This window comes from Paramormyrops kingsleyae, chromosome 24 (assembly GCF_048594095.1).
Source record: "Paramormyrops kingsleyae isolate MSU_618 chromosome 24, PKINGS_0.4, whole genome shotgun sequence".
NCBI lineage: Eukaryota > Metazoa > Chordata > Actinopteri > Osteoglossiformes > Mormyridae > Paramormyrops > Paramormyrops kingsleyae.
Window position 1 is genome coordinate 15,381,397 of NC_132820.1, and position 24,290 is coordinate 15,405,686.

General features: G+C 46.5%; 2 protein-coding genes across 7 annotated transcripts; one reads left to right on the forward strand and one right to left on the reverse strand.

The window, feature by feature from the left end:
• Positions 1 to 1,307: 1,307 nt before the first annotated feature.
• On the forward strand, positions 1,308 to 7,862 carry LOC111857270 (uncharacterized). 2 transcript variants are annotated; one of them, XM_023837944.2, is made up of 3 exons: positions 1,308 to 1,564; positions 3,978 to 4,183; positions 6,015 to 7,862. In XM_023837944.2, exons 2-3 carry the CDS (start codon positions 4,022 to 4,024, stop codon positions 6,909 to 6,911), a joined length of 1,059 nt encoding a protein of 352 aa, XP_023693712.2. In that variant the 5' UTR covers positions 1,308 to 1,564; positions 3,978 to 4,021; the 3' UTR covers positions 6,912 to 7,862. The 2 variants fall into 2 exon arrangements, with proteins under 2 accessions (XP_023693712.2, XP_023693713.2); XM_023837945.2 differs by having other exon boundaries at positions 1,315 to 1,418.
• A 368-nt stretch (positions 7,863 to 8,230) lies between these two features.
• rps6ka3a (ribosomal protein S6 kinase a, polypeptide 3a) lies at positions 8,231 to 24,193 on the reverse strand. Of its 5 annotated transcripts, XM_072706847.1 has the most exons (23): positions 24,096 to 24,193; positions 23,811 to 23,957; positions 22,608 to 22,649; positions 21,449 to 21,565; positions 17,706 to 17,787; positions 15,375 to 15,455; positions 15,210 to 15,289; positions 15,008 to 15,114; positions 14,865 to 14,902; positions 14,631 to 14,773; positions 14,468 to 14,538; positions 14,190 to 14,278; positions 13,689 to 13,753; positions 12,636 to 12,738; positions 12,331 to 12,455; positions 11,760 to 11,885; positions 11,586 to 11,675; positions 11,319 to 11,477; positions 11,076 to 11,237; positions 10,905 to 10,981; positions 10,035 to 10,152; positions 9,518 to 9,658; positions 8,231 to 9,438 (listed from the first exon to the last, which is right to left on the reverse strand). In XM_072706847.1, exons 2-23 carry the CDS (start codon positions 23,865 to 23,867, stop codon positions 9,316 to 9,318), a joined length of 2,196 nt encoding a protein of 731 aa, XP_072562948.1. In that variant the 5' UTR covers positions 23,868 to 23,957; positions 24,096 to 24,193; the 3' UTR covers positions 8,231 to 9,315. The 5 variants fall into 5 exon arrangements, with proteins under 5 accessions (XP_072562948.1, XP_072562947.1, XP_072562950.1 ...); XM_072706846.1 differs by lacking the exon at positions 24,096 to 24,193 and having other exon boundaries at positions 23,811 to 24,089; XM_072706849.1 differs by lacking the exons at positions 23,811 to 23,957; positions 24,096 to 24,193 and adding an exon at positions 23,103 to 23,763.
• Between the last annotated feature and the right edge of the window lie 97 nt (positions 24,194 to 24,290).

Below are 24,290 nucleotides of genomic sequence, written 5' to 3' on the forward strand. Positions count from 1 at the left end.
GATAATATTAAAACGTCATCTACAGAGCTCAAAATGTAAATTAAAATTCAGAATTCTGGACATCAGGTGGAAACCGGAGTACCAGCTAGGGGTTCTCCGTGTGTCGTGTGCGTTTTGATGACAGGCCCTTTTCACAATTACCTCAGGCAACTTTCCTTCTGACTCGAAGATTATCTTTATTTCCGGTCTAATATCTGTTAACAGCAGCCCATCTAGTAAGCATGGCACAGTCATCAAAGAGATGCTGCTGCTGTGTTCCTTGTTGTTCTAACAGCAAACAAATTTCGTATTTGAGTTTCCACGATTTTCCTGTGGCTAAACAAACATCCGTGCTCTTTGGGTGAGGGCGATCAAAAGAATGAGGGGCCAACTTTCAAAATTCTTCCTGGAAGCACCTACGTGTGTTGTCAGCACTTTGCCCTAGAGCAGGGTTATTCAACTCTTGGTCCTCGAGGTCCGAGCCCTGCTGGTTTTCCAGCCTTCCTTTACCTGTGAGCCAGGTGTGAAGCCTCTGACCAATCAGAATCTGTCATTATTAAACTAACTACCTGGGAGAACTGAAAACACGGCCTGGATTTGGAATCGAGGTCCAGATTTGAAGAGCCCTGCCCTAGAGGATATATGTTTACATCAGCCCATTGACGAATTCAGATTAAACAAGTACCAGTTCCGTCTAGATTCCACTGATTTATATACTGATTTATTAATATTATAATTAATAAAAAGTAATTGTATTTCCTTAAAATACATAAATAAAAATAAACAATGTGACCAGTGAATGTTTATTTTGCATTTGCTTTTCGATACAGTTTCTATACAAAGTATTGTGTTTTTTACCGCACTGTATAATATGAAACATTTGATGGGGAGCTCTGCTTGCTGGTGAAGTGGCAAAGGATAATGACTATGCTTGCCACCCTTGTCCAAGTAAGTATTACAGAATAAAACGTGTCAAGGAATTACATTAAGAATATCATTTATTGGTATTCAGTGCGACTGGACTTGCGTGTCTAATTTGGACCGTTTGGAAAATACGCCTGCAATCCGTTTAACATCTTCTACCAGTACTTGTAGCAGATGCACCAGAGACTCGGTGAACTCGATAAAGTATTGTTCTCAGTTTTACCTTGAGCTTTCCCGTATTCTGATGCTCCGGAGCGGCACTAGGGCAAACCGGAAATAAAGGTAAACTTGCCTCGAGTCAGAACGGAAATTTCTTGACGTCATGTGAAAGGGGCCTATGGGCAGGCAGCACACTGTCTCATTAAACGCGTCGTCATGGAAACGCGTCTTCCTCCATACGGCGGCGTTACGTAATCGACGTCACCGCGAGGCCGTGCGCGCTCCGAGCGCAAGCCGAGCGGTTCGTCACGGTTCTGCTAAGCGCGCTGATATGGTGAAGTGCTCCTGGATGAAATGTGAGTCTGATTTACGACACCCGGAGCGAGTTCGTGGAGTCCGCTTCATTCCACTCCCAAAGTCTCCCCAAGAGCTTCTGCTGCCCTGCAGCCGAGGAGGAGCGCAGCGTCGCGATAGGGACTCCAGTGTGCTTGTTTGTTCGAAGGTAAGATGGCAGCGGCCGAAATGGCAGGCCGCTGCCACAGATGTGCGGCGTTTTGCCGCAGGCTCTGAGGCCGCTTTATGCCCAGGATCTTAACTGCAGTTTTTCGGGTGATCAAGCTGTCCGGGGTCGGTCTGTAAAGGCGCGGGACGAACCGCCATCCTTTCCCCGGGCAAACGCCACATTTTTCGGCCTATGATCCCTGCTGTGCTCTGGTTTCGGTGGATGTTTTAATTTGACACATTTTCTTCAGCGTTTGACAAACGGGGTGGCCACACCCGTTACCGGCGGACCGGTGCATTCAGCCTACTAGGAGAGCGGCAACACTGGAGGGGGCAGCTCTGTAATCGCGACCCAGAGTATTACGTCGGCAATGCATTAACTTTTACCTTAGATTAGAATAAGGCAAATATTGCATGTCATGAGACGTTGAACACCTTTATAAACACATTGTAAAAACATAAAATGAAATTGTGTGGCAGCTCTTATGTAGTTGGGTGACACATTCTGCATAGCAAAGGCAGATGTAATTATAAGATTGGTACAGTGAGAGGTAACATATAAATGAAATAACAAAATAATTGTAATATACTGAGTGAATTAAAATTAGAATGATTAAGATAAATGTAGCTGCAGTAGATGGGATAATTTGGAACTGTCAGTGCTGTTTCTGAGGCTCAGTGAACCCTAGCGGCAGTGAGGTGCACTGTGGGGGCGGGGTTATGGGGCTATGATTCTGGGGAAGAAGCTATTTTTCCGTCTGTTTGTTCATGCTTTATTTGCCTTGTAGTGCTCGCCAGGTGGTAAGGAAACAAGCAGACAGTGCCCAGGGTAAATTGTTTCCTTAATGATGTTGCTAGTCTTTGTTTCCAGTCAGCTGGCATAGACTCTGTCCAGGTTTAGGAGTTCGGACCCTATGTCCCCTGAGTCTCTTTCATCACTCACTGTAGATCCCTCCAGATCTTGGCTGGAGTTGCAGAGGCAGTTTGGTTTGTTTTAGTTAACTTAAGAGAAACACCCTCTGATGGGCATTTCTCACCAAATGGGAGGTATTTAGGGACCATGATGGTTCTTCTGTTATGCGGAATCCCAGGAGCTTCATGCATGTAACAGTAGGAAGTTTTTAATCTATTGCTTTAGGAACAAGGTCATTTAAGTCATATCAAGTAGTATCTAATTATATTTTCTCAATCTAATTCTGACTGGTCAGAATATATAGCTTAATGAAACCCTCTGTCTCTACACAAGTTTTCTTGTCTGGTCTGTTACATGTTCTTTGTGTCAGGCAGGGATTGAGACTGCACATTTTCATGCTGACAGACCCCTTTTTTGAAATCCACAGTTCAGTGTTGTTACAATACCAAAATTTCAAACTTTGATACAATATGAAGAAAGCTATTGAAATTCAGTACCATTTTCAAAATACAACACAGTATATAATGTAACTCAATAGAAATGTATTCGTTGAAGTTTTGTTAGCAATAAAAACTTTACAGTCTTTTGTAAACTCGTGTAACTATACAAACCTATGCATTACATTGCCAGTCAGAGCATAGTAATATTAAGTACAGCAGTAGCCCTTGTAGTTGTGCTCAGAGATATTAACGAGCGGTAAACTGTTAAAGTTAAATATTACTTTATATAATTATTACAGTGCACAATAGAGCAGATATGCATTACTTTTACATGTATCTTTTGTCTCAAGGACAAACACTTAAAACAATTGCAGATCTCTAAAAGTTTGTGTCTGAATGATCAACACTACTTTGCAAGATCGTCTGGAGCCGAACACAACTCAAAGATGAAAATTATTGCATACTATTGTCTTAATGCACAAATGTTTATCTGACTACAAAAAATGTTTTAATCTGTAGAAAAAAGCTTCAACTGCAACCTGCTAGTACAGATTAATATTTTATTAATTTAAAAGTAAGATTCTATATTGTCTTGCATGTCGGTCCTTTAAATGTTTAGTCATATTTATGTTGTTTTGCCCCTGTGTTGGTATTGTGAGGTGGTTAACCATCTTCATTTGACACAAAGCCATAGTATTCCCCGATACCAGTCCAGCTACGCTCTTTTTTTTAAGCATAGTAGTGAACATTCTGATGCCTTTGAACTTGGTCATCTTTGTGTGTGTGACACTGCACTCAGGTCTAGGCTTGCGCATTGGTAGCCTATGAGTCTCTGTGGTCAAAGTGAACCAGAAGTGCAGGCTGTAGAGTCGATATCATGTAAAATGAGTATTGAAACAGTTTTATACATGATGGATTCAATACTTGTGTGGCTTTGACATTGTTGTGAATGGTGGTTGTCTGTACAGCGTCTGTTTTGATTTGCCTATGGGGATTTAATTTCAGTAATTTGTTCTCACACCTGTGTGCCTCTGCCTCTCTCTCCCCCCCCCCCCTCGCAGAAGTTAAGTTTCTCACTGAAGCTCAGTCCAGGAAGCCGAATAAAATGGCTGCTGTCACCATCAAAGAGGAGCCCCTGGAAATCGACGTGAAACAAGCAGCAAGACTCCACGTTGACGGAGAGACTCAAACGTGTTGTGGAATTAAGCAGGAGGGCACTAGGCCCATGGAGAGCGGCACACAGCAGTCTGAAGAGGAGACGAGTCTGGTAGGCATCTGATCCTGCAGACCGGGAGAGTCTTTGGTTAAGCTAATGGTGGAACTGTAAAGTGACGATGTACAAATACTTCGTTAATGTACTCAAGTAGGTCTTTTCCAGATTTGTACTAAGGTTGGGTGATGTCTACCTAATTGGCTTATGACACTGTCTCCAAATATTATGATGGACGATGCCATGGGGGCAGGCGTTTGGTCGTCTTGTTAAAGGTGCTATAAATATTTGGATATTTTATTGTTTCTGTTTTTACACATATGAGCCCATCCTCCCCCAATCACTCAGTCATTACTTACTATTTCTCCGTATAGCCTGCTTTGAGTCTCAAATCGCGTATTTAAATTTGAGTGTCTAAGTGAATGTGTTTTTTTTTCTGAATAAAATGTGATTAGGAAGGCATTCTTTAATTTTCATTTAAACTAACATTTTGTTTGTCTTTAATGTAAATTATTAATCAGAAAAAAGAACTATTTGAAATCTCTGAAGTTCAGCCAAATAGTTAGACTAATGTTGGGTCACTTAAATGCCTTGAGGGAAATTAGAATTATAACAGCCAGGATTTGAAAAAATATCAGCAGGAGTTTTCTCTAGTCCATGCAGTATTAGTAATTCATTGATGAGTATTTTTCCTAAACATGAAATATTGTCAGTTATTGCTGCAGTGCGAGAAATTGCGAACAGCATTAATAATAATAATAAAACAATTAGGAATCGTTTAAGATGGATATAGCAGAAAACAGGGGAGTCGGCTCTATTGGTAAATTTTAATCATCAGTTTTGCAATAGAATTAAAGACTGACTCCCTAATTGACTGAGGCAGTTGCAAACCACATAGATTTAAAAATCATTTTTATGTGCACCAGCAGAGACACTGGAAATGTCACTGTGAACAGGAGGGGGAGCGGGGGATTGTGATGCTGGCTCACCATCACGGTGTCTGCCAGCCGCTGGTGATGGACAATGGCATCATCCATTGGCCCAAACCTAATTTGTACTTTTTACATTGTTTGTTTGTAATTTGTAAATTTTACATTGTTGCAACTTTTACTTTCACTTTGCTACATTTCTGAACCAAATAATGACATTCTAATCCAATATATTCTGCACAACTATCATTACCCAATTTAACAGAATATTTTCTAGTGCATGGAGCACACCTGCATTTTTTTTTTTTTTTACTCTGAATCGAGATCGCAATGTTCTCTCATTGATTCTTCAGCAAAATATTTCTTTTTTTTATAATTATTTTGCATGTTGTCTTTATGAAGATAGAACAAACAATAGAGACGCGCAGTATATTTGTTAATTGTCGTACGATAATTAAAGTTAAGGTTTCAAAGTTAGCAGCACTAGAACTACTACTGAGAAAATGGTAATGATTGCCCTGGATGACCATCTGTTTTCCACAGAGCAGGACGAAGCCGTTAGTCACCACTTATAAGAGGTGCAAGAGTACCAGCCTGCGAAATGTTTATAATTCATTATTTTCCACAAAATTAGATGTCAATCCTCTAACCTGTGCCAGTAAGCTTGGCGAGTTTCATCCCATACCCTGCCAGTTAGTCCCTAAGGGGTCAGCACGTTGTTCCACTTCCACATGGATCATTTTTGAAAACCTTTCACAGAAACTGGGATTGATTTTACATTGAGAGTTAGCTGCCAGTATTCATTTGAGTGAAATATTGCATTTCAGTTGGTGATTCATAAGGGTGAATAATCACCTGTTCCAGGGCTCTCCTGTCCATACTGATGAAGTCACCTGTTGATTTGGTTGTATATTATGTGAAGGGCAGCCTAATGAAGTTCTTCTGTTTGAAAATGGCAGAACTCTGCATCTGAGAGTGAAGATGAAGCAGCTGAAGATGATCTTGGGGAAATGGCTGTGGTCACCATCAAGGAGGAGATGCTGGAGTCTGAATCGGAAGATTCTGAATCAGAAGCCGACCACCAGCTCAGCTGCGATTCGGACGACAGTTTCCAGTCGGATGTGATAACGGAGGCAGTGGAGACCAGCGAGACAGAGAGACACAGCAGCGTCGTTAAAATGACTCTTGATGGTGCCCAGCACGTTTACCAAGGAAACCGCTTGAAAAAGATGCAGTTCAAGGGCCCTCAGTCTGATAAGATACTGTGCGGCAAGAATGTTCACAAGCGGAATGAACTAACAGAGAGACTGTACATCTGCTCTGATTGTGGGAAAGATTTCTTTGGGGAGACGGAACTAAAATCTCACCAAAAAAGTCACAGACTCGGGAGTACAAAGAGAGACACTGACCCATTTGCCTTAAAAGCAGCTAGTAACTATCAAGTAACAAGTCAAGAAGTAAAGCTGCCATTCAGGTGCTCCCACTGTGACAAGGGCTTTGCCAGGAAGGGCCAGCTGAACCGGCACGAGTTCATTCACTCCGGACAGAAACCATTTAGCTGTTCCGATTGTGGCAAGTGTTTTGGCAACAAATGGCAACTCTCTGCACACCAGAAAATTCATACAGGCGAGAAGCCCTACAGTTGCACCTTTTGCGAAAAGTGTTTTATAAGGAAGGGTGAGCTCACGGTACATCTGAAACGACACACAGGAGACAAGCCCTTTAACTGTTCGTTCTGCGGAAAGGGCTTTACCACGAAGGGTGAGGTTAACATCCACCAGCGCCGTCACGTAGGGGAGAAGACCATAGGCTTGTCCCATCCGTCGAGTCTTGCAGCAAAGGCCCAATTTTCTTAGCAGTTTCCCATCAGCCTTTGTGTTTACAGGAAGGAGAAAAACATTTCGCTGCAGTGTTTCACTGAACGATCAGCCCATCAGGGACTGGCGTGTTAAAATCTGGACAAGTACCCTTTGGTCTCAAGATCATCAGTGTTTTTTTTTTTTTTAATCTTCAGCCTGTTCAGCACCTGGTGGAATAATCACTCTGCACATCATGCAGTCGTCAGGATCGATACATTTGTGTGACGTCATAAAATGCTCATATGACCTTCACTTCTGCTCCCAGATCGCAGTGTGGAGCTGATCATGAGCCTGTGCACCATTACTGCTGCCCTCTGTCCTCCTCCATTGTAGTGCATGTCTTGTGTATAATATAGTGTGGTACCTGCATACAAAATGTAAGGGAATAAAGCCTTTGAATCAGCTTGTAATTTTTGTTGTTACAAGTGTAAGTGGGAAATGTCTGGGAAGCTGAGCCGTTAAAGTGGTAACATGGATAATTACATCTGTTGATCAAAATAACTTTCACTTTTAGTTAATACACTAAAATTGATGAGCTAATGCTAGTACTAGTTGACAGTGGTTTAACATGTTGAGTTTGTTAGGCATGGTCATTGAGTAAGGTTCTTACTCAGGGTAAAAGCTTCAGGCCAGACTTGAAGGATCTGTGCACATTTGAACACAACTTGACGGAACAGGACAGTGGCTGGCCAGCTGGGTGTTTCCCTGTGTTCTGTTTGTACTTTAACATGAAATGATACCGCAGACGGTATTGGCTCTAAATTTTAATAGGTTTTGAGTATTGAGATGTGAGGTTAAAGGCAAACTACATATGAATGCATGCAGGTAGCAGGGAGTCACTTTGCATGACTTCAGATATGTATAAAATTTAGGTTGTCTGGTCTATACCAATAGTAAACATCTTGTTATATTTTACTTGGAGAAAGTCTAATAAATGGTTTTAATATATATTTTCTTTTTGTTGCCATGATTTCTGGCTGGACCATCCCCAGACAGGTCAAGTTTGCCCATTAATATTGTATTTTCCAAATGTTGAGGTAATTATCAGTATTGTATGTAAAACACTGATATTAGGTTTGTAGGGCAAAGTTCAAGATTACATGCACAATAACTTAATGAATGCTTTTGTTCAAAATATCAAACTACAGAATTTCTTGTGAATGGACAGTGATTTGATGACGAATTTGCTGAATTGTGGTGCATCCCGGCTGAAATGTTGCTGCTCAGAGTGCCAAACGGGGGGGGGGGGTCATCTAATTCGAAAACATTTTCAAAATTTCTGAAACAAGTATAATGAAATGGGTGAGGAATTAGGATGAGGGTTTCATACATTCTTTTTTGATTTATTTATATAAATGTAGGTCTCTTGCTGTAAGATTAAAAGAGCACAGCAGCTTGTCTGTGACAGCATTACATAGAATCAGAGCGCATTTCCAGGACTCTAAGACACAACATTAAGGATGTTGGACCAGAAAACTCTTCCCCTGGATGGGTTACTGCCTCACAGGTCGGGACAGCGCACTTCCCAAGGCCGTAAGGATCATGAAAGACACCAATAAGCCATGCAGACCAACACAGGAAATCAAATTCTGCATATTCACATTTATATAAAATAGATGGGAGATTTTAAATTCAAACGGACAGAATCCCTTATTTTCCCTCATCGTGGTTTTACTTGTAGGAGGGCAAATCAGCTGTATTTCTTCAGCTTAAGTATCAGGGTGCTGTGGAGGACAAGGGGTTTGCACAGAGGGACCTTAGAGCAAGTGGCGGGATGTGGACAAACGCTGAAGCTGAGTATGAGGTACTTTGTGGACTTGGAGGAAACGGCTCCGCTGTGGCTGGCAGGATTTCCACATGGCCACCTTTAGGGGGCAGCGGCGAGCCAAGAGGAGCAGGGTGCTGGACAGCCGGGTCAGCGCTCTGGCATCTGCAGCATAGTGAGCTGGGGAGAACAGCCCTGTCAGACCCACATCCCACTGAACCACATAGTGCATGTAGAGTCAGGGCAGAGTAGGAAGGAAGGGTGGTGGTTCATTAAACTCTCACTAATTGGCTGCTGAGAAGGGGAGAGGAGCTTGTAGACGCGCAATCAAGCTGAATATGACAAGAAAGGCCTCATATCCTGTTTACTACAAACCTAAAAAAAAATCCATTATATAACTTTACATTTACAGGTAAAGATCATTATTACAAAATAAATTTGTACTAGCACTGAGATGAGGCGAGCCGGCCGTGCTGCATTTGGTAGAGCTTGTCCTGATTGTCTGAGCAGAATTCTCCAGGATAGCGAGTACTTTCTCCATTCCACAGAACGCATCTTCACTCCCAAAGGCCCAGGACTGGGCCGACCTGAGCTAAAGCAGACCGCAGGCCCTTGTCCCATGGAAGGGGTCTAGGGTCACAGGGCAGTCGACGGCTGCTTTTTCACACCGCGGCGCTGAGCCAGTGTGGAGCAGCCCACGGGCTCCAGCACGGGGGGGACGTTCCTGTTGATCGCAGAGTATGTGGCAGCCATGGCACCCTGTCAGGAGAGATGAGCGTCGGTCACCATGGAAACGGCAACAGACGGCTGGCTTTGGGAGGCGGGAGGCTGCAGCTACCTTGACCAGATGCGGAGCGTCCTGCCTGTTGAGCTGGAACTTGGGCAGCTGGTCCCTGTAGATGATCCAGGGGTGCCTGAGAACCTGCGCCGCAGTCAGCCTCTGGTGGGGGTCCACGTGCAGCATCTTGGACACCAGGTCCTGAAGGCAGGGGGGGGGGCATGAGGATGCGCACATGGAGGACTGACATGTAACATTTAACAGGAACTCCAGGAGTCTGATGTACTGAGTGGTTAATGGCAGTTTGAAGCAGGACAGCTGCGTGTACATGTGATTATATGGGGGGTGAGTGATTATATGAGAAGCAGTGGGGGGAGTGGGGGGGGGGGAAGTGTGCATAGGTATGTATTCACCCCACAATGTGGTAAACCCTGGTACTTTAGCTTTTTTCATTTTTTCAGGTCCCCACAAATATAACCCTCACTTTTGGTTGGAATTAGAGTTTTCCCACAGAAATGGAATGAGAGTCCAGAATATATGGTGTGTGTGTGTGTGTGTGTGTGTGTTTTTGCATCACCTTGGCCTCTGCTGACACAGAATTCCAGTAGCCTCCTGTCAGAGAGAACTTGCCACTGCTGACGCGGGCCAGGATCTCCTCGGGGGTGTCATCGGGGCCGTTGGCAAAGGGGGTGAATCTTTAAAAGCATTAGCAGAAGCAGAGCTAGCAGGAAGTACATCAGAAACTTGGATATTTATCACAAGAGACCCCAGTCAGTGTGAGGTACCGACACCCTCAGGCCCCCCTACCCAGTCAGTTTGAGGTACCGACACCCTCAGGCCCCCCTACCCAGTCAGTGTGAGGTACCGACACCCTCAGGCCCCCCTACCCAGTCAGTGTGAGGTACCGACACCCTCAGGCCCCCCTACCCAGTCAGTTTGAGGTACCGACACCCTCAGGCCCCCCTACCCAGTCAGTTTGAGGTACCGACACCCTCAGGCCCCCCTACCCAGTCAGTGTGAGGTACCGACACCCTCAGGCCCCCCTGCCCAGTCAGTGTGAGGCACCGAAACCCTCAGGCCCCCCTACCCAGTCAGTGTGAGGTACCGACACCCTCAGGCCCCCCTACCCAGTCAGTGTGAGGTACCGACACCCTCAGGCCCCCCTACCCAGTCAGTGTGAGGTACCGACACCCTCAGGCCCCCCTACCCAGTCAGTGTGAGGTACCGACACCCTCAGGCCCCCCTGCCCAGTCAGTGTGAGGTACCGACACCCTCAGGCCCCCCTACCCAGTCAGTGTGAGGTACCGACACCCTCAGGCCCCCCTGCCCAGTCAGTGTGAGGTACCGACACCCTCAGGCCCCCCTACCCAGTCAGTGTGAGGTACCGACACCCTCAGGCCCCCCTGCCCAGTCAGTGTGAGGTACCGACACCCTCAGGCCCCCCTACCCAGTCAACATGGTGTAGAGCAGCACGCCCAGGCTCCAGATGTCACAGGCAGCATCGTAACCCTGCTTCTTCAGCACCTGTAGACGCAACACATACACCAAGCTAAGCAGCAGAGCACTGTGCTGTTCACCAAACATGACTGGAGGGAGGGGGGGGGGCGGCTACTAGGACCTCGGGGGCCACGAAGTTGGCAGTGTAGCAGGGGGTCATCAGCAGCCCGTTCTCTGCACGCAGCTGCTTAGCGAAGCCGAAGTCACAGATGCGGATGGACTCGGGATTCCCGGACTCGTCCACATAGAGGATGTTGCTAGGCTTCAGGTCTCTGTGGACCACCTGGACACATGGGGGAAGGGTTTCACAGAGGGGTCCTCCAAGTAGCCGGACAGGGCATTCTGGGAAATGCGGTTCTCTCACCCCCTGTGCATGAAGATACTCCACGGTTTTGGTGATGGTGTGGAGCACAGCACTGGCCTCCTGCTCAGAGAAGAACTTCTGCCGGAGAATCTTGTCAAGCAGCTCTCCTCCTTTCATCAGCTCCGTCACCAAGTACACAGAGCGGCCATCATCATACACCTAGAGAAAGACAGCGCTCTTCAAGTAGCCGGGACCGGCGCCTGTGTGCGGCCATCTCCGGTCAGTGCCGCGGAAGCAGGGACCCAAGCCGAGCCTGCGGGCACTCACATCCTTCAGGGTGATGACGTTGGGGTGCTGTCCGTATCTCAGCAGGATCTCCACCTCCTCTGTGGGGTCCCTCTTGGCTTTGTTGATGATCTGAGAAGGTGCCGTCAGAGAGGCAATGTCAGGGCGCACGGTGACCGTGTTCAGGGCTGAGGGCTTTTCCTGAGCTCTGCTCACCTTCACGGCGTACTCCATCTTGGCGGTCTTGTGGATGCAGCGGTTGCAGATGGAGTAGGACCCCACGCCGATGTCCTCCTTCACGTCGTACATGTCGGTGAACTGCACCGTGTTTCTGTGCAGTCGCTGTAGAGGCGGCGTACATATAAAAAATTGGAGAATCTTGGAGAATCTCTTGATTCTGCATGCGCAACTGTGTGTCTGTGGGTGTATGCACAGCTCCGTGTGTATGTGACTCTCTCATGCATGACTGTGTCTGACTCTCTGGGTGCATGATTCTGTGCGTGTGACGCTCCGGGTGCGTGTGACGCTCTGGGTGTGACGCTCTGGGTGCGTGTGACGCTCTGGGTGCGTGTGACGCTCCGGGTGCGTGTGACGCTCCGGGTGCGTGATTCTGTGCGTGTGACGCTCTGGGTGCGTGATTCTGTGCGTGTGACGCTGCGGGTGCGTGTGACGCTCCGGGTGCGTGATTCTGTGCGTGTGACGCTCCGGGTGCGTGATTCTGTGCGTGTGACGCTCTGGGTGTCTCTGCATGACTCTGGGCATGTGCACACATGACTTGTTGGTATACCTGTACAATGGAGGACATGCCCGTGCCGGGCAGCTGCTCTCGCTCGTCCTCGGGGCCGGTGGCCACAAAGCTGAAGCCCCGGAAGAGCTGGTGGGCGTTGGCGCTGGGGGGAACACCTGGGGAGTCTGTAACACCCACTGTCAGTTAGATCTTGACCCCCGACCAAGCAGTCATTTGCACAGGCGGGAGACCCCCCCCCCACGAGCAGGGTGTAGAATGAGGGGGGTCTCCACACAGGGGCATTCACAAGCATCACGGCCCTCCGTGTGGTTAGAGGTGAGTGACCCCCGGTCGAGGTGCTTTACCTTTGGGGGTCTTTGTGGTGAATTCTGGGTCAAAGTAGAAGGTGTCCTCAGGCCGACCGCTGGCTGGTTTAAAGGGTGGCGGGATCTCTCCCCTGAAGAGTTTCTAAAACCGATATAAGAAAGAAGTAAATACAGAGACAGAGACAGACAGACGGGCATACAGACAGACACACACAGAGACAGACAGACGGGCATACAGACAGACAGACACACACAGAGACAGACAGACGGGCATACAGACAGACAGACATACACAGAGCCAGACAGACGGCATACAGACAGACAGACACAGACACACACAGAGACAGACAGACGGGCATACAGACAGACACACACACACACACAGACAGAGACAGGCATACAGACAGACAGACACACACACACACACACAGACAGACAGACACACACACACACACACACACACACACAGACAGACAGACGGGCATACAGACAGACACACACACACACGGGCATACAGACAGACAGACAGACGGGCATACAGACAGACAGACACACACACACACACAGAGACAGACAGACGGGCATACAGACACACACACACACACACACACACACACACACAGAGACAGACAGACGGGCATACAGACACACACACACACACACACAGAGACAGACAGACGGGCATACAGACACACACACACACACAGAGACAGACAGACGGGCATACAGACACACACACACACACAGAGACAGACAGACGGGCATACAGACACACACACACACACACACAGAGACAGACAGACGGGCATACAGACAGACACACACACACACACACACACACAGACAGACAGACAGACGGGCATACAGACAGACACACACACACACACAGACAGACAGACGGGCATACAGACAGACACATACACACAGAGAGACAGACGGGCATACAGACAGACATATACACACAGAGACAGACAAATGGGCATACAGACACATACACACATGCACATTGTGTTAGACAGTGGTCCAACCCTCCATTTACAGCACTGCTGAGAATGTACTCTGTGTAGTACTGTGTTTTACTCACACACTTACATTCCAGTCTACACTGGAGAAGAAGCTGTGTCTCTTAATCTCCTCAACGCCATCTGGGCCAGCACCTGTGTTTTTTTTTTTTAATAATAATAAAAAAATAAGGCCTTCTCAGTTACAAAAACAGCTATGTGAGGTAGCCAGAGCTCGTGTCCCGCCCACATGCCCCCCCCCCGCTTCTGGGTAGTAGTTATATTGAAAGGTAGGTGGGGCGTGTCGAAAGATTATTTCTATTGGCCCAAAATGCCGTCAATAACCCTTATTTCGGAAAGATACCATTAACAAGACATCTATAATTAAATACCTGTTTTATATTTGTTCGCAGAGCACGAGATGCTTGTTTACACTTACTGCCATGCTTCCAGAAAGCACAAAGGAAATTAGGTGTGCTGTTCCACCCAGTTTGCCACACTATTTCTGCTAACAGGCCCACAGGCCTTTCGACATGCCCCCCACTCCAGCCTGCAGGTACCCATACGTGGAGGCAGATGGCACCCCTCTTACCCAGTCTGTTGGAAGGGTTGCGTTTGAACAGGTTTCGCAGGAGACTCTGTGCCTCTGGGCTCAGGAGAGGCGGCATCCCCAGCTTGGCTCTGAGGCGAGACACTAGGTGAGGCGTCTGTTCATGCTTAGTCAATCTACCATGTTTCTCAGCGAATCCTCAGCACAGTTTCACACGACACACATTAAACACACAGCTGGCACGGGGCCAGGATCAATGCAGTAGCAATGCAAGCTTAAAAGTCACATGCCATTCCTGCGATCAGCAAAAAAACACCCACTTGAGGATCATGGTCATGGTCTCCTTGCGGTCCCTCCCCTGGAATGGCAGGGTTCCAGTCAGCATCTCAAACTGGAAGAGAAAGAGCAATCAGCAACAACATCGACATGGCAGTGGATTCCTGAAGCACTGCTAGGTGACACTATAAGCTCCGCCCCTCTTACCATGAGCACGCCGTAGGACCACCAATCAGCGCTGTGGGTGTGGCCTCTGCGGTTCACCACCTCGGGGGCCATGTACTCCACGGTCCCACAGAAGGAGTACGCCTTGTTCTCATGGTCAATGGACTCTTTGCTCAGCCCAAAGTCTGCAACACAATTTTTTTGCATTTCTTTTATAGTCTATTGTATGATACTTCAGTGGAGGGATGTCGCTACACAAAAGTGCCAAGGACTCACCTGTCAGTTTAATGTGGCCGTCCTCATCCAGGAGAATGCTGAAGAGGCAGAGAGACAGAGAGGCTGTTAGTCCCTGCAAGCCTTTGAGGGATGCAGCATTACTGATCTGACAGCAGAGGTGACACGTTTCAGCAGCCTCTCACTTCTCAGGCTTCAGGTCCCTGTAGATGATGCCCAGGCTGTGGAGGTGGTCCAGAGCCAGAGCCAGTTCAGCCAGGTAGAACTTCACATCCTCCTCAGTGAACATGACCTGGAGCAGGAGGAGCAGCAGGAGGAGAAGCCCGCTGAATCACCACCCTCTCTCGCACATATTGCGCTGAATCAGTACCATCCCTTAGTACCTACTTCTTTGGACAGGCGGGTGAATAGATCTCCACCTCGCAGGAAGTCGAGGATCAGATAGAGTTTCCCCTCTGTCTGAAATGCTGAAGGGGACACAGAGGCGTTAGGACCCTCACAGTAATGGCCACCCTTTCAGAGATCCATGGAGGTCCCAGCCCAAGACCTCACCATAGTGCAGCTTGACTATGAAGGGGTGGTTCACCTCCACCAGGATGTCCCGCTCCATCTTGGTCCGGACACGGTCTCGCACTGAAGGACACACACACAGACACACACAGACACACGCGATATTAATCACCAGGGCTTTAGGTAATGGCCGTAAACATTTGTCCGGACGCTGGCTTTTCGGTACCGTACGGCCTTTACTTACACCCACGATTTGATCTGCAGATTAGCAGTACGTCGAAAATATTAATGAGATGCGTATTGTGACACCCGAAAGTTAGCAATCTATAAATTTGATGTATCCATATAGTCTATTAAATTCGGTTAGCGCAAAGCCACATGCACCTGTTTTGGTAAATCATGGAAGCGATAAGCACTGAAGTGGCGGTGAAGAAAGGGACAGATCAGCAACCACAACATCTTTAAAAGTGGAGATCCTGTGAATAAATAAGGTAAAAAGACGTCGGCGATGTGACGGTACTTTTTGCAATTAAACATTTGAGGAATTTGTTAAACTTAAGGATACATAATTACTAACTTTTGGGCATCACAATACACATCACATAAAAAATTTTTAGGTGTCCTACTAATCTGCTTAACAAATTGTGGGCATAAGTAAACATTCCTATAGTACTGAAAAGCCAGCGTCTTATCTACAGCGTTGTAATCACATCGCATTTAACGACTCTGATAACAACGTTCTTTGGGTATACCATGTTCCCCCGAAAATAAGCCCTAGCATGATTTTTCAGGATGCTCGCAATATAACCCCTACTCCAAAGATAAGCCCTAGTTACTACCCAATGGACTGTATGGTAACTAGAATGAGATCCGATTATATGTAAACAGGAAATATTTATTTCATATTTGAATAAATGTATACACAGTAGATTTTTGTTTATGAATAAATGCACCGTTAGATTGTTTACATGGAAAGATACGGTTAGAAGATGACATGATGTCTGTATTTGAATAGATGTGGATTTTTGTACATGAATACCGGTAGATGTGCTATAGTTTGTTGTACATGGAAAAATAAGACATCCTCTGAAAATAAGCCCTAATATGTCTTTTGGAGCAAAAATAAATATAAGACCCTGTCTTATTTTAGGGGAAACACGGCAGCTCGTCTTACATATCTTTTATCGCTATGGCAATATGAATCGCAACGTGATATCGTGCAGCACTACTGCAGCCAGGACAGGAGGACCCCCTAGCAAGGTCATTCAGCCTGTCACATGGCAGGGACACTGACCTTTAACCCAGGAGGATCAAAACCAGCAGAGCCGGTGACAGACAACAGCCTAGAACCCTGATGCTACCTTCTAAAATGGTTACATTCAATACGAAATATTTTGATATAGCACCTTTCACAACAGTCACCTCAAGGCAATTGGCGAAAGTGTGGTGACATCCATCATTATTACATCATCTATTTATACAGATGGAAAATAAGCAAGCCTGCTCATCCATTACATATTACACGCTAGCAAATTATAAGCCTATGATGGCAAAAACTGCACCCATACCCTATAATATGGACAAAAGTATTGGGACACCTCACACTGACAGGATCTTTTATGGCATCCCATTCTAAATCCATAGACACCAGTATGGAGTTGGCCCCCCCTTTGCAGCTATAACAGCTGCCACTCTTCTGGGGAGGCTTTCCACAGGATTATGGGGTGTGTCTGTGGGAATTTTGGCCCATTCCGCCAGAAGAGCATTTGTGAGGTCAGGCACTGATGTTGGAGGTGAAGGCCTGGCTCACAATCTCTGTTCCAGTTTATCCCATAGGTGTTTGATGGGGTTGAGGTCAGGGCTCTGTGTGGCCAGTCAAGTTCCTCCACACCAGACTCACCCAACCACATCTTTATGGACCTTGCTTTGCACACTGGGGCACAGTCATGCTGGAACAGAGATGGGCCTTCCCCAAACTGTTCCCACAAAATCTGAAGTATAGAATTGTCCAAAATGTCTTGATGTGCATAAAGCAGGATCCATAAAGACATGGTCAGGCAAGTCTGGTGTAGAAGAACTTGTATGAATGGGTAAAAAGGTGTGATGACCAGGTGTCCCAATACTTTTGTACATATAGTGTATGATTCTGATATTTCATTCTAAAGTGTCATTCTGGTGACATTCATGAAAAAACTGGGAGACAAGTGAGCGGATGAGTGAACAATAAGCTGTGAGCCACTTTAATGTGAGCCATTACCTTTAAGAGTGGATGAACAGGCCTGAATAAACGATAAGCTGTGAGCCATGCTCATTACCTTTAAGAGTGGATGAACAGGCCTGAATAAACGATAAGCTGTGAGCCATGCTCATTACCTTTAAGAGTGGCCTTCTTAAGCACTTTCATGGCGTACAGCTGGCCAGCATCTGGGCCTCTGATCTTCTTCACCAGAAACACCTGCATATGGGACACAGGTGAGCAGCCACATAAAATACAACTGAGCATATTTCTGTCTGTCACTCACACAATAAAACGCACAAACTGGACAGACATTAGCTGAACAACAAGCAGTTTTGGGTGCTTTTCCACTGTACCAGGTACCATACTTCTGGTACTTCAAGAAAAGCAATAATACGGGAAGTAAGATGGTGCGAGTAAAACGAAGGATCTGCTGGTGGAATTCAGGCAAGGCAGGGAACTACAGTCCACTGTAACCAGGCCACACACCGAACCCTAACCAGGCCACACGCCGAACCCTAACCAGGCCACACGCCTTGTCTCATGCCTGACTAGTGGTGTAACAGATTGTACAGATGCGAAGTTTAACCGCAGAAGTGTGAAATACAGTTTCACTGACGCTGTCACTTTTTAAAGTAAAGGTTCCCTAAATTTCAATGCTACGGAAGTGCGGAGAGGACATGCATGGAGGACTTGATACTAATTTTTCACAATGGAAAAATTCCACCCTTATGTGTAGCACATGGGGGAAATTTTAGTTAATTCTGCAGATTTTTAGATAAATTTAAAATAGCATTAGGCCATGGCCTTTTTTTTTTGGAATCAAATTCCTTCTTTCTCCTGACAAATTCTGTTTGCATGTCTAATTATAAACTTTTTGTTTTCCCGAGATAGCAAAAGTTATTTTGCGATCTCAAGAAAATAACTCAAGATCGTGAGAATACATCTTTGTCTATGGTGAGATGATGTAAGTTGTGATTTTGAGATAAGGCAGAAAATGATAATGATGGATTGATGTCCTCTATGGACTTCCATACAATGCCAGGGTTGCCTACTTTGGTCAAGTCTGCGCACACATTTACAAGTACGAAAAAGTTTTATTACCTTGTAAATGGTCTGTAAGGTCTGAAAACTACCCTAACACATTCTACGTAGCTAATTTTAGGTTTATAATGGAGTAACATAGATTTACCATAAGATTTTTTGCATAAGCGTGACTGTCACGTCTGATGCATGAGATTTTGCATCCCTGCAATGCAGTTAGTGAAAAGACAGACAAAGCAGCTGTGTGTTCATGTGAATGTGGCATGTTGAACGTTCCTTGCTTTAAGTTCTGTAAGTAATAAATAGAAATCAAAATTATGTCACCCGCCTCCCCTTCCTACTTGTTGTTCCAAAAAAAATGATCGAATCTGTGACTCAATAACCACGATACTGGAGCTGTCACGATTATGCGATTAAACTCCATTACGGGATTATCAAGAAGCATCGACTGAAATTCTCCTTCCTGAGTACTTGGAAATATAGCAGAAGGAAGACTAAGCATAGAAGATGAGGGTCCAAATAAAGAGTGAGAGCATTTGTATGGAAGCACTTCACATAAAAAGCAGAGGTGGGTAGTTCAGGTCCAGAAAGTACAAATCCAAACCAAGGTTTTATTTCAACCAACCAGCTGAATACTATAGTGGCTATGACTCTTTATACTCAGCTGGTTGGTTGAAACAAAACCTTGGTTTGGATTTGTACTTTCTGGACCTGAACTACCCACCTCTGATTAAAAGTGAATGAAAATGCAGCCATCTGACAGTATTGCAAAGCAAAACTTAAATATCACCATAGCACAACTGCAATGCAAATAAATCTTAAAAGAAGACATTCAGGTTTGAAGGACTCACCCAATAATGCGAGATCAGCCATAAATATGTGACATCTAGTCTCTCGGAGTAGCCTGTGTGTGTCATCACTTTGACTTAAATTATTTCACTTAATTTATTTTCTAGTAATATCAAGGTTAGCCCGGTCGCTTAGCAGCATCATTTTACATAATATGGTATGTATAACTATCATTATATTTGTGAATGTATTGAAGGTTCATATTGTGATATTTTAAACTCAGGAGTTAAAAATTAACTATACTACCAAACAGAACTTATCTACCAACAGTCAAATGAGTTGGTGGAGCCAGCCGTTACAAAGCAGTGTCGACAATTTGCTTCTGCTCAATATCGTCTATATGCAATACAAAACATTTCCATAAGGCGAAAGTTTTTTGTGACCAGTTCTTGTTCACTTTTCTCCTTTTCAATTGTTTGCTTAATTTCTCACAATCATGCCACAAGATCTATAAATGAGTCCAACAGCAAGGATGAGAATGATTATAAATTGTCTTGGATAGCGCATGCAGAGCTTATGCAAAAGCAGTGGCAGTAAGCTTTAGACTATCTAAATTGCAACGCATGTCAAATTATTTTATATTACATTGTATATCATATACGATTACTTGAAGAATCGTCAGATTAAATCGGTAGATTATTCGATTATTGATATAATCGATAGTGACAGCCCAACGTGATAGAATCCAAAAATTTGATCTACCGCTGCACTCCTGCACCTGACCCTATCCCTGCCACACGCTTTATTAGTGCCACGTTTTCCACTGCTTGCTATCAAGCAGAAGGCTGGCAGGTTTAGCAACATTTTACGAAAAATCCGGTGTGGCCCCTTTGGAAGTGCAGACGGATGGAAGATCGCGGTCCTCCAAGCCTCGAGGTAACGAGGCCCATCCTCTCAGCAAAGCTCATTCAGCCTTGAGGCGGCTCTCTGTCACTGCTGCCACTTACACACTCACTGCCTCGGGTCCCCGCACCGAGAGCTCCCCCCCGCTCAGGGGACACTAATCCAATCCTCGGACTCGTCACTGAACTGTTTCAGCTGCAGTGAATGATGTGCCAGTTATGTTCTGCCTCCTTTTTAAGCACCTGCACTGCATTATGCAATTTGGTGTTGTTTACTTATGTTATTTTTGTGTAGACTAATGTCCTAGGGAATTGTTTTTGTAAAACTCCTGCATAACAAATATCTTGGGGTTTGGGGAGATGAGGTACTGCTCTTCCCTTGTATGCCAATATGGAGGTTTTGAACTCGATCAAAATGCACAAAATGCTACACCCTTCCATAAATTTACTAAGAAGGATAATTAAAGAAAATAGTCAACTCTTCTGCATTGCCACTTCCCCCACTGCGGTTTTGGCAGGAGGTATTAAATGGGAAATTTGAGAGTTTTGCGAAAGCCGTAGATGACATGTGATCTTTAGACGACACAAAAAAAAAGTTTAGTAACTCACAAATTAATAAAACATATGTACAGTTCTGGTTTGGAGAATGCCGAGCGTGTTTTACGGCAGCCTCTTATGCAGTATCTCGCATTTCTCTTTTCTTTTCCCTTTGCCAAGGTTACAATAATATTTTACACGGTTCTTAGAGATCACAGGGTGCCTATGCCCCTAACCCCCGTGATGTGGGAGGGCCGACTGTACAAAGTCAGAGTACAGAAAAGGCAGGAGAAACCGTTTGTGACCCTAAAGGAAGAGGCAGACCAGAAAGTGGACTGATGGATGGAAGGATGGATGGATGGATAGATAGCTTTCACTTGCCACAACATTTGGTATACAGTATTTAACAGGCAGCAATCCTGCGTCTACCATACATAACCAAACAAAACCAATACCAAAAAAAAAAGAAAAATACGACTACCTTCACAACCCACTTCTGCTCAAGCCTACGTCTTTCTCTGTTCGGCGTACGTCTTACTCTGTAGACCACCTCTAACACACACACACACACACACTAACACACACACTAACACACACACACGCCTCACCTTCCCGAAGGAGCCCTGGCCCAGGACCTTTAGAAGCTCAAACTGTTGTGGGTCGCCCCTCTCACAACCCTCCTTTACATGCTGCGTGATGTTAATCTCCTTCACCGAGCCTTCATCCTGGGGAAGAGGGAGACACTGTGAACAGGCAGACGCCAGTAACGGTAATCACTCCAAGAAGAATCACTCCACGTACGAGACGACCGCTCCGGTGCTCTGGGCCCGGTACGGTCCAGACTGCCCCATCGCCCATCCCTGCGGCTTGGCCACCGACTCCCGCGCACACTGTGCAGCCTCGGTGTGGTTGCCATGACGCTCCTCACGCACTTCGCCGAGTGGGTGTGCAGGAGGTGACTAACGTCATAGAGCTCTATCCGCAGCTCGTGTCAGACCATCCAGCTCTGTTTTTAACCCCCCAGGATCCAAATCCGTAACATTTAGCCCTTGCCACCCCCCAACGCCTAACCCTCATCATATGCCCCACATCCAATCTGGTATGTTTATAGAATTTGATTGAAGAGAAACAGAAAAAAAAAACATCCAGCTTTTTTTAAGCAAACTACAAATAGATTTTCTTAATTTGCACCCACAGCATTCATCACCACAGGGTCCTTTAAAAGCAGCACAGCTCCATGCCTCTGCTCCCGTACATCCACACAAACACAGCACCACGGGGAGGAGTGCCTCTCCGCTGACTGGCTCCTGTTTCTAATTTAAAGCTTAACACCTCCAACTCCAACATCTCGCCTTGGAAATGAGCTCTGACAGACAGACACATGGTTTTTTGAGTGGCACGGATGACGTGGACGACCTCAGAGACACAAACCTGCAGGAGTGACTGTACGCCCTCCGCTCAGAGACACGTAACCATTCACAATATTTACAAACCTATAAACCCCAGAGCCCAAAGGGCACCAGATGCGGTGGGTGGCCGTGAGGCAGGTGGCAGGAAGGCATGCGGCTTGGTCACCAGCTCCCTGCCGTGCCACAAAAGGGAGTCCCATCGCCCTCACAGGTCACACAAACACCCATCTTACTGCTGACACACAACATCCAACACAATACAGAAGGAAGAAAGGAAGAGGGCAATAGGACAGAGGTATTCAGTGTGAAAACACAGAGAGAGACATTAAAATTCCAAATGGAACAGGAAAGGACTTACACACATGGGGTCATCTTCCTCACACATGGACTCCTCCAAAACCTGAGAAAAGGTACCTACATCAGGTGAGCCAATCACAATAGGACCCACCCTCCCCTCAAGGGCCACAGTACACAGATCATTAACAAACACAGTATATAACCACAGAAACGAGCGTGACCATCCAGTATTATGTACAGAACAAATATATGGATGTGTTATTTTGGCACTTTAAAATTTCATTTACATTTTTTTTTACTAGAGTTTACCTAATGATGTTGACAACAGATGTTCAGTCAATATTGCGTCATGATTTAGCATGCCGAACACCTATCCCTTAACTTCAGCTGCAATTCGCGAATGCTTATAAGACAAAAGCGTAGGGAACGAGATTTCTACACAAAGAAACCAATCCAGCTGTTTGTTTGTTTTTTGTTTTAGGGTCTAATAACCCATTTCAAACCATTTTTGACTCTTAGGGCTGCAACCTCGGAGACAGGACAGCACAAGTCCTACCTCGCGCGCCTTTTCTTATCACCCACAATCCGGAAGTGCCGCGAGAGGCAGCTCGTGCCAACACTGAAGTGGCCCGCGCGCCTCCGGTTCTGCTGGTCCGGACGTCGCGGGTTTCCGGTGCTGCTGGCTTCGCCCGAGCCGGCCCGGGGCCGCGACATCGGTCTAACCCCACATCACCCATAGGGTGATGAAATGCCTCGGTTCGGAACGAGCCAACCGGGCCGCCACCGCCGCTGGGGACTTTCCGCGTCCATAGTCATGATAGCACTCTGAAGTCCGTGGTTATGTGAACTAACTACTAAAACTAGCCCGGTACGGTCCCGCAACCCGACAGTCATATGGGTATGTGAGCTCAGTCCGGAGCACGGCGGGACCCAGCCCAAAGCCGACAGTCACTTCGTGTCTGTGCGCCCCGTCCGAAGCTCGAACCCAGCGTCCGGCGGCGCCCCCGCTCGTGAACCGTGACGGACTCGTCGTGTCACCAGGCTTCGGGTTATTTGCTGTGACCGGCCGTGTGACTGCGGTTTGGGCCACTTCCCGTGTGACCGGCTCCAGCTGCTGCGATTAGCAGTCATGGGGCGAAGGCGACGCGAACGCGTGCGGTAAACTTTACTCTCCGCGGTCGGTGGGCCGTCCCGTCCGGGATCGGACCGTCGCATCATCTCAGAAACCGTCCCAGTGCGCCCGGACCCGCCGCCCCGGCGTTACCTCCGGGGGCCCCAGGGCCGCCTTTCGCCAGGGGTCCGCCAGCTGCGCCAGAGGCATCTCGGTCGCCGGTTATCCTGAAGTCTGCGGCGACTCTGTCACTGAAGTGCGTGTGTTTAGAGAGCCGCCCTCCGCCACCCGGAGAAAGACCTAAAACATGACAGCCCACTCCTGACGGCTTTTCCCGTGCCCTTTTGCAGTTTTTTACTTTCTTTTCTTGCCTTTTAAGTCCCTATCAGAATTACTCACTTCCGTTTTTTATCAACATGGCGCCGAGCCTCGCCTTACCTGGCCGTCCCGTCCAGGCTGAGAGCCGCGTCAGTCCGCGTCACGCCGGGGAGGAGCGTGGGGACCTGCGGGCCGGAGCAGGTAGGAGCCGGGACAGAGGAATCCCGGTACCCTCATCCCTCTTGTAATTAACGTGCTTATTTTATAATCATTACACATAGTGCGTAATTCAGTTTTTTAATTATTATTATTCGC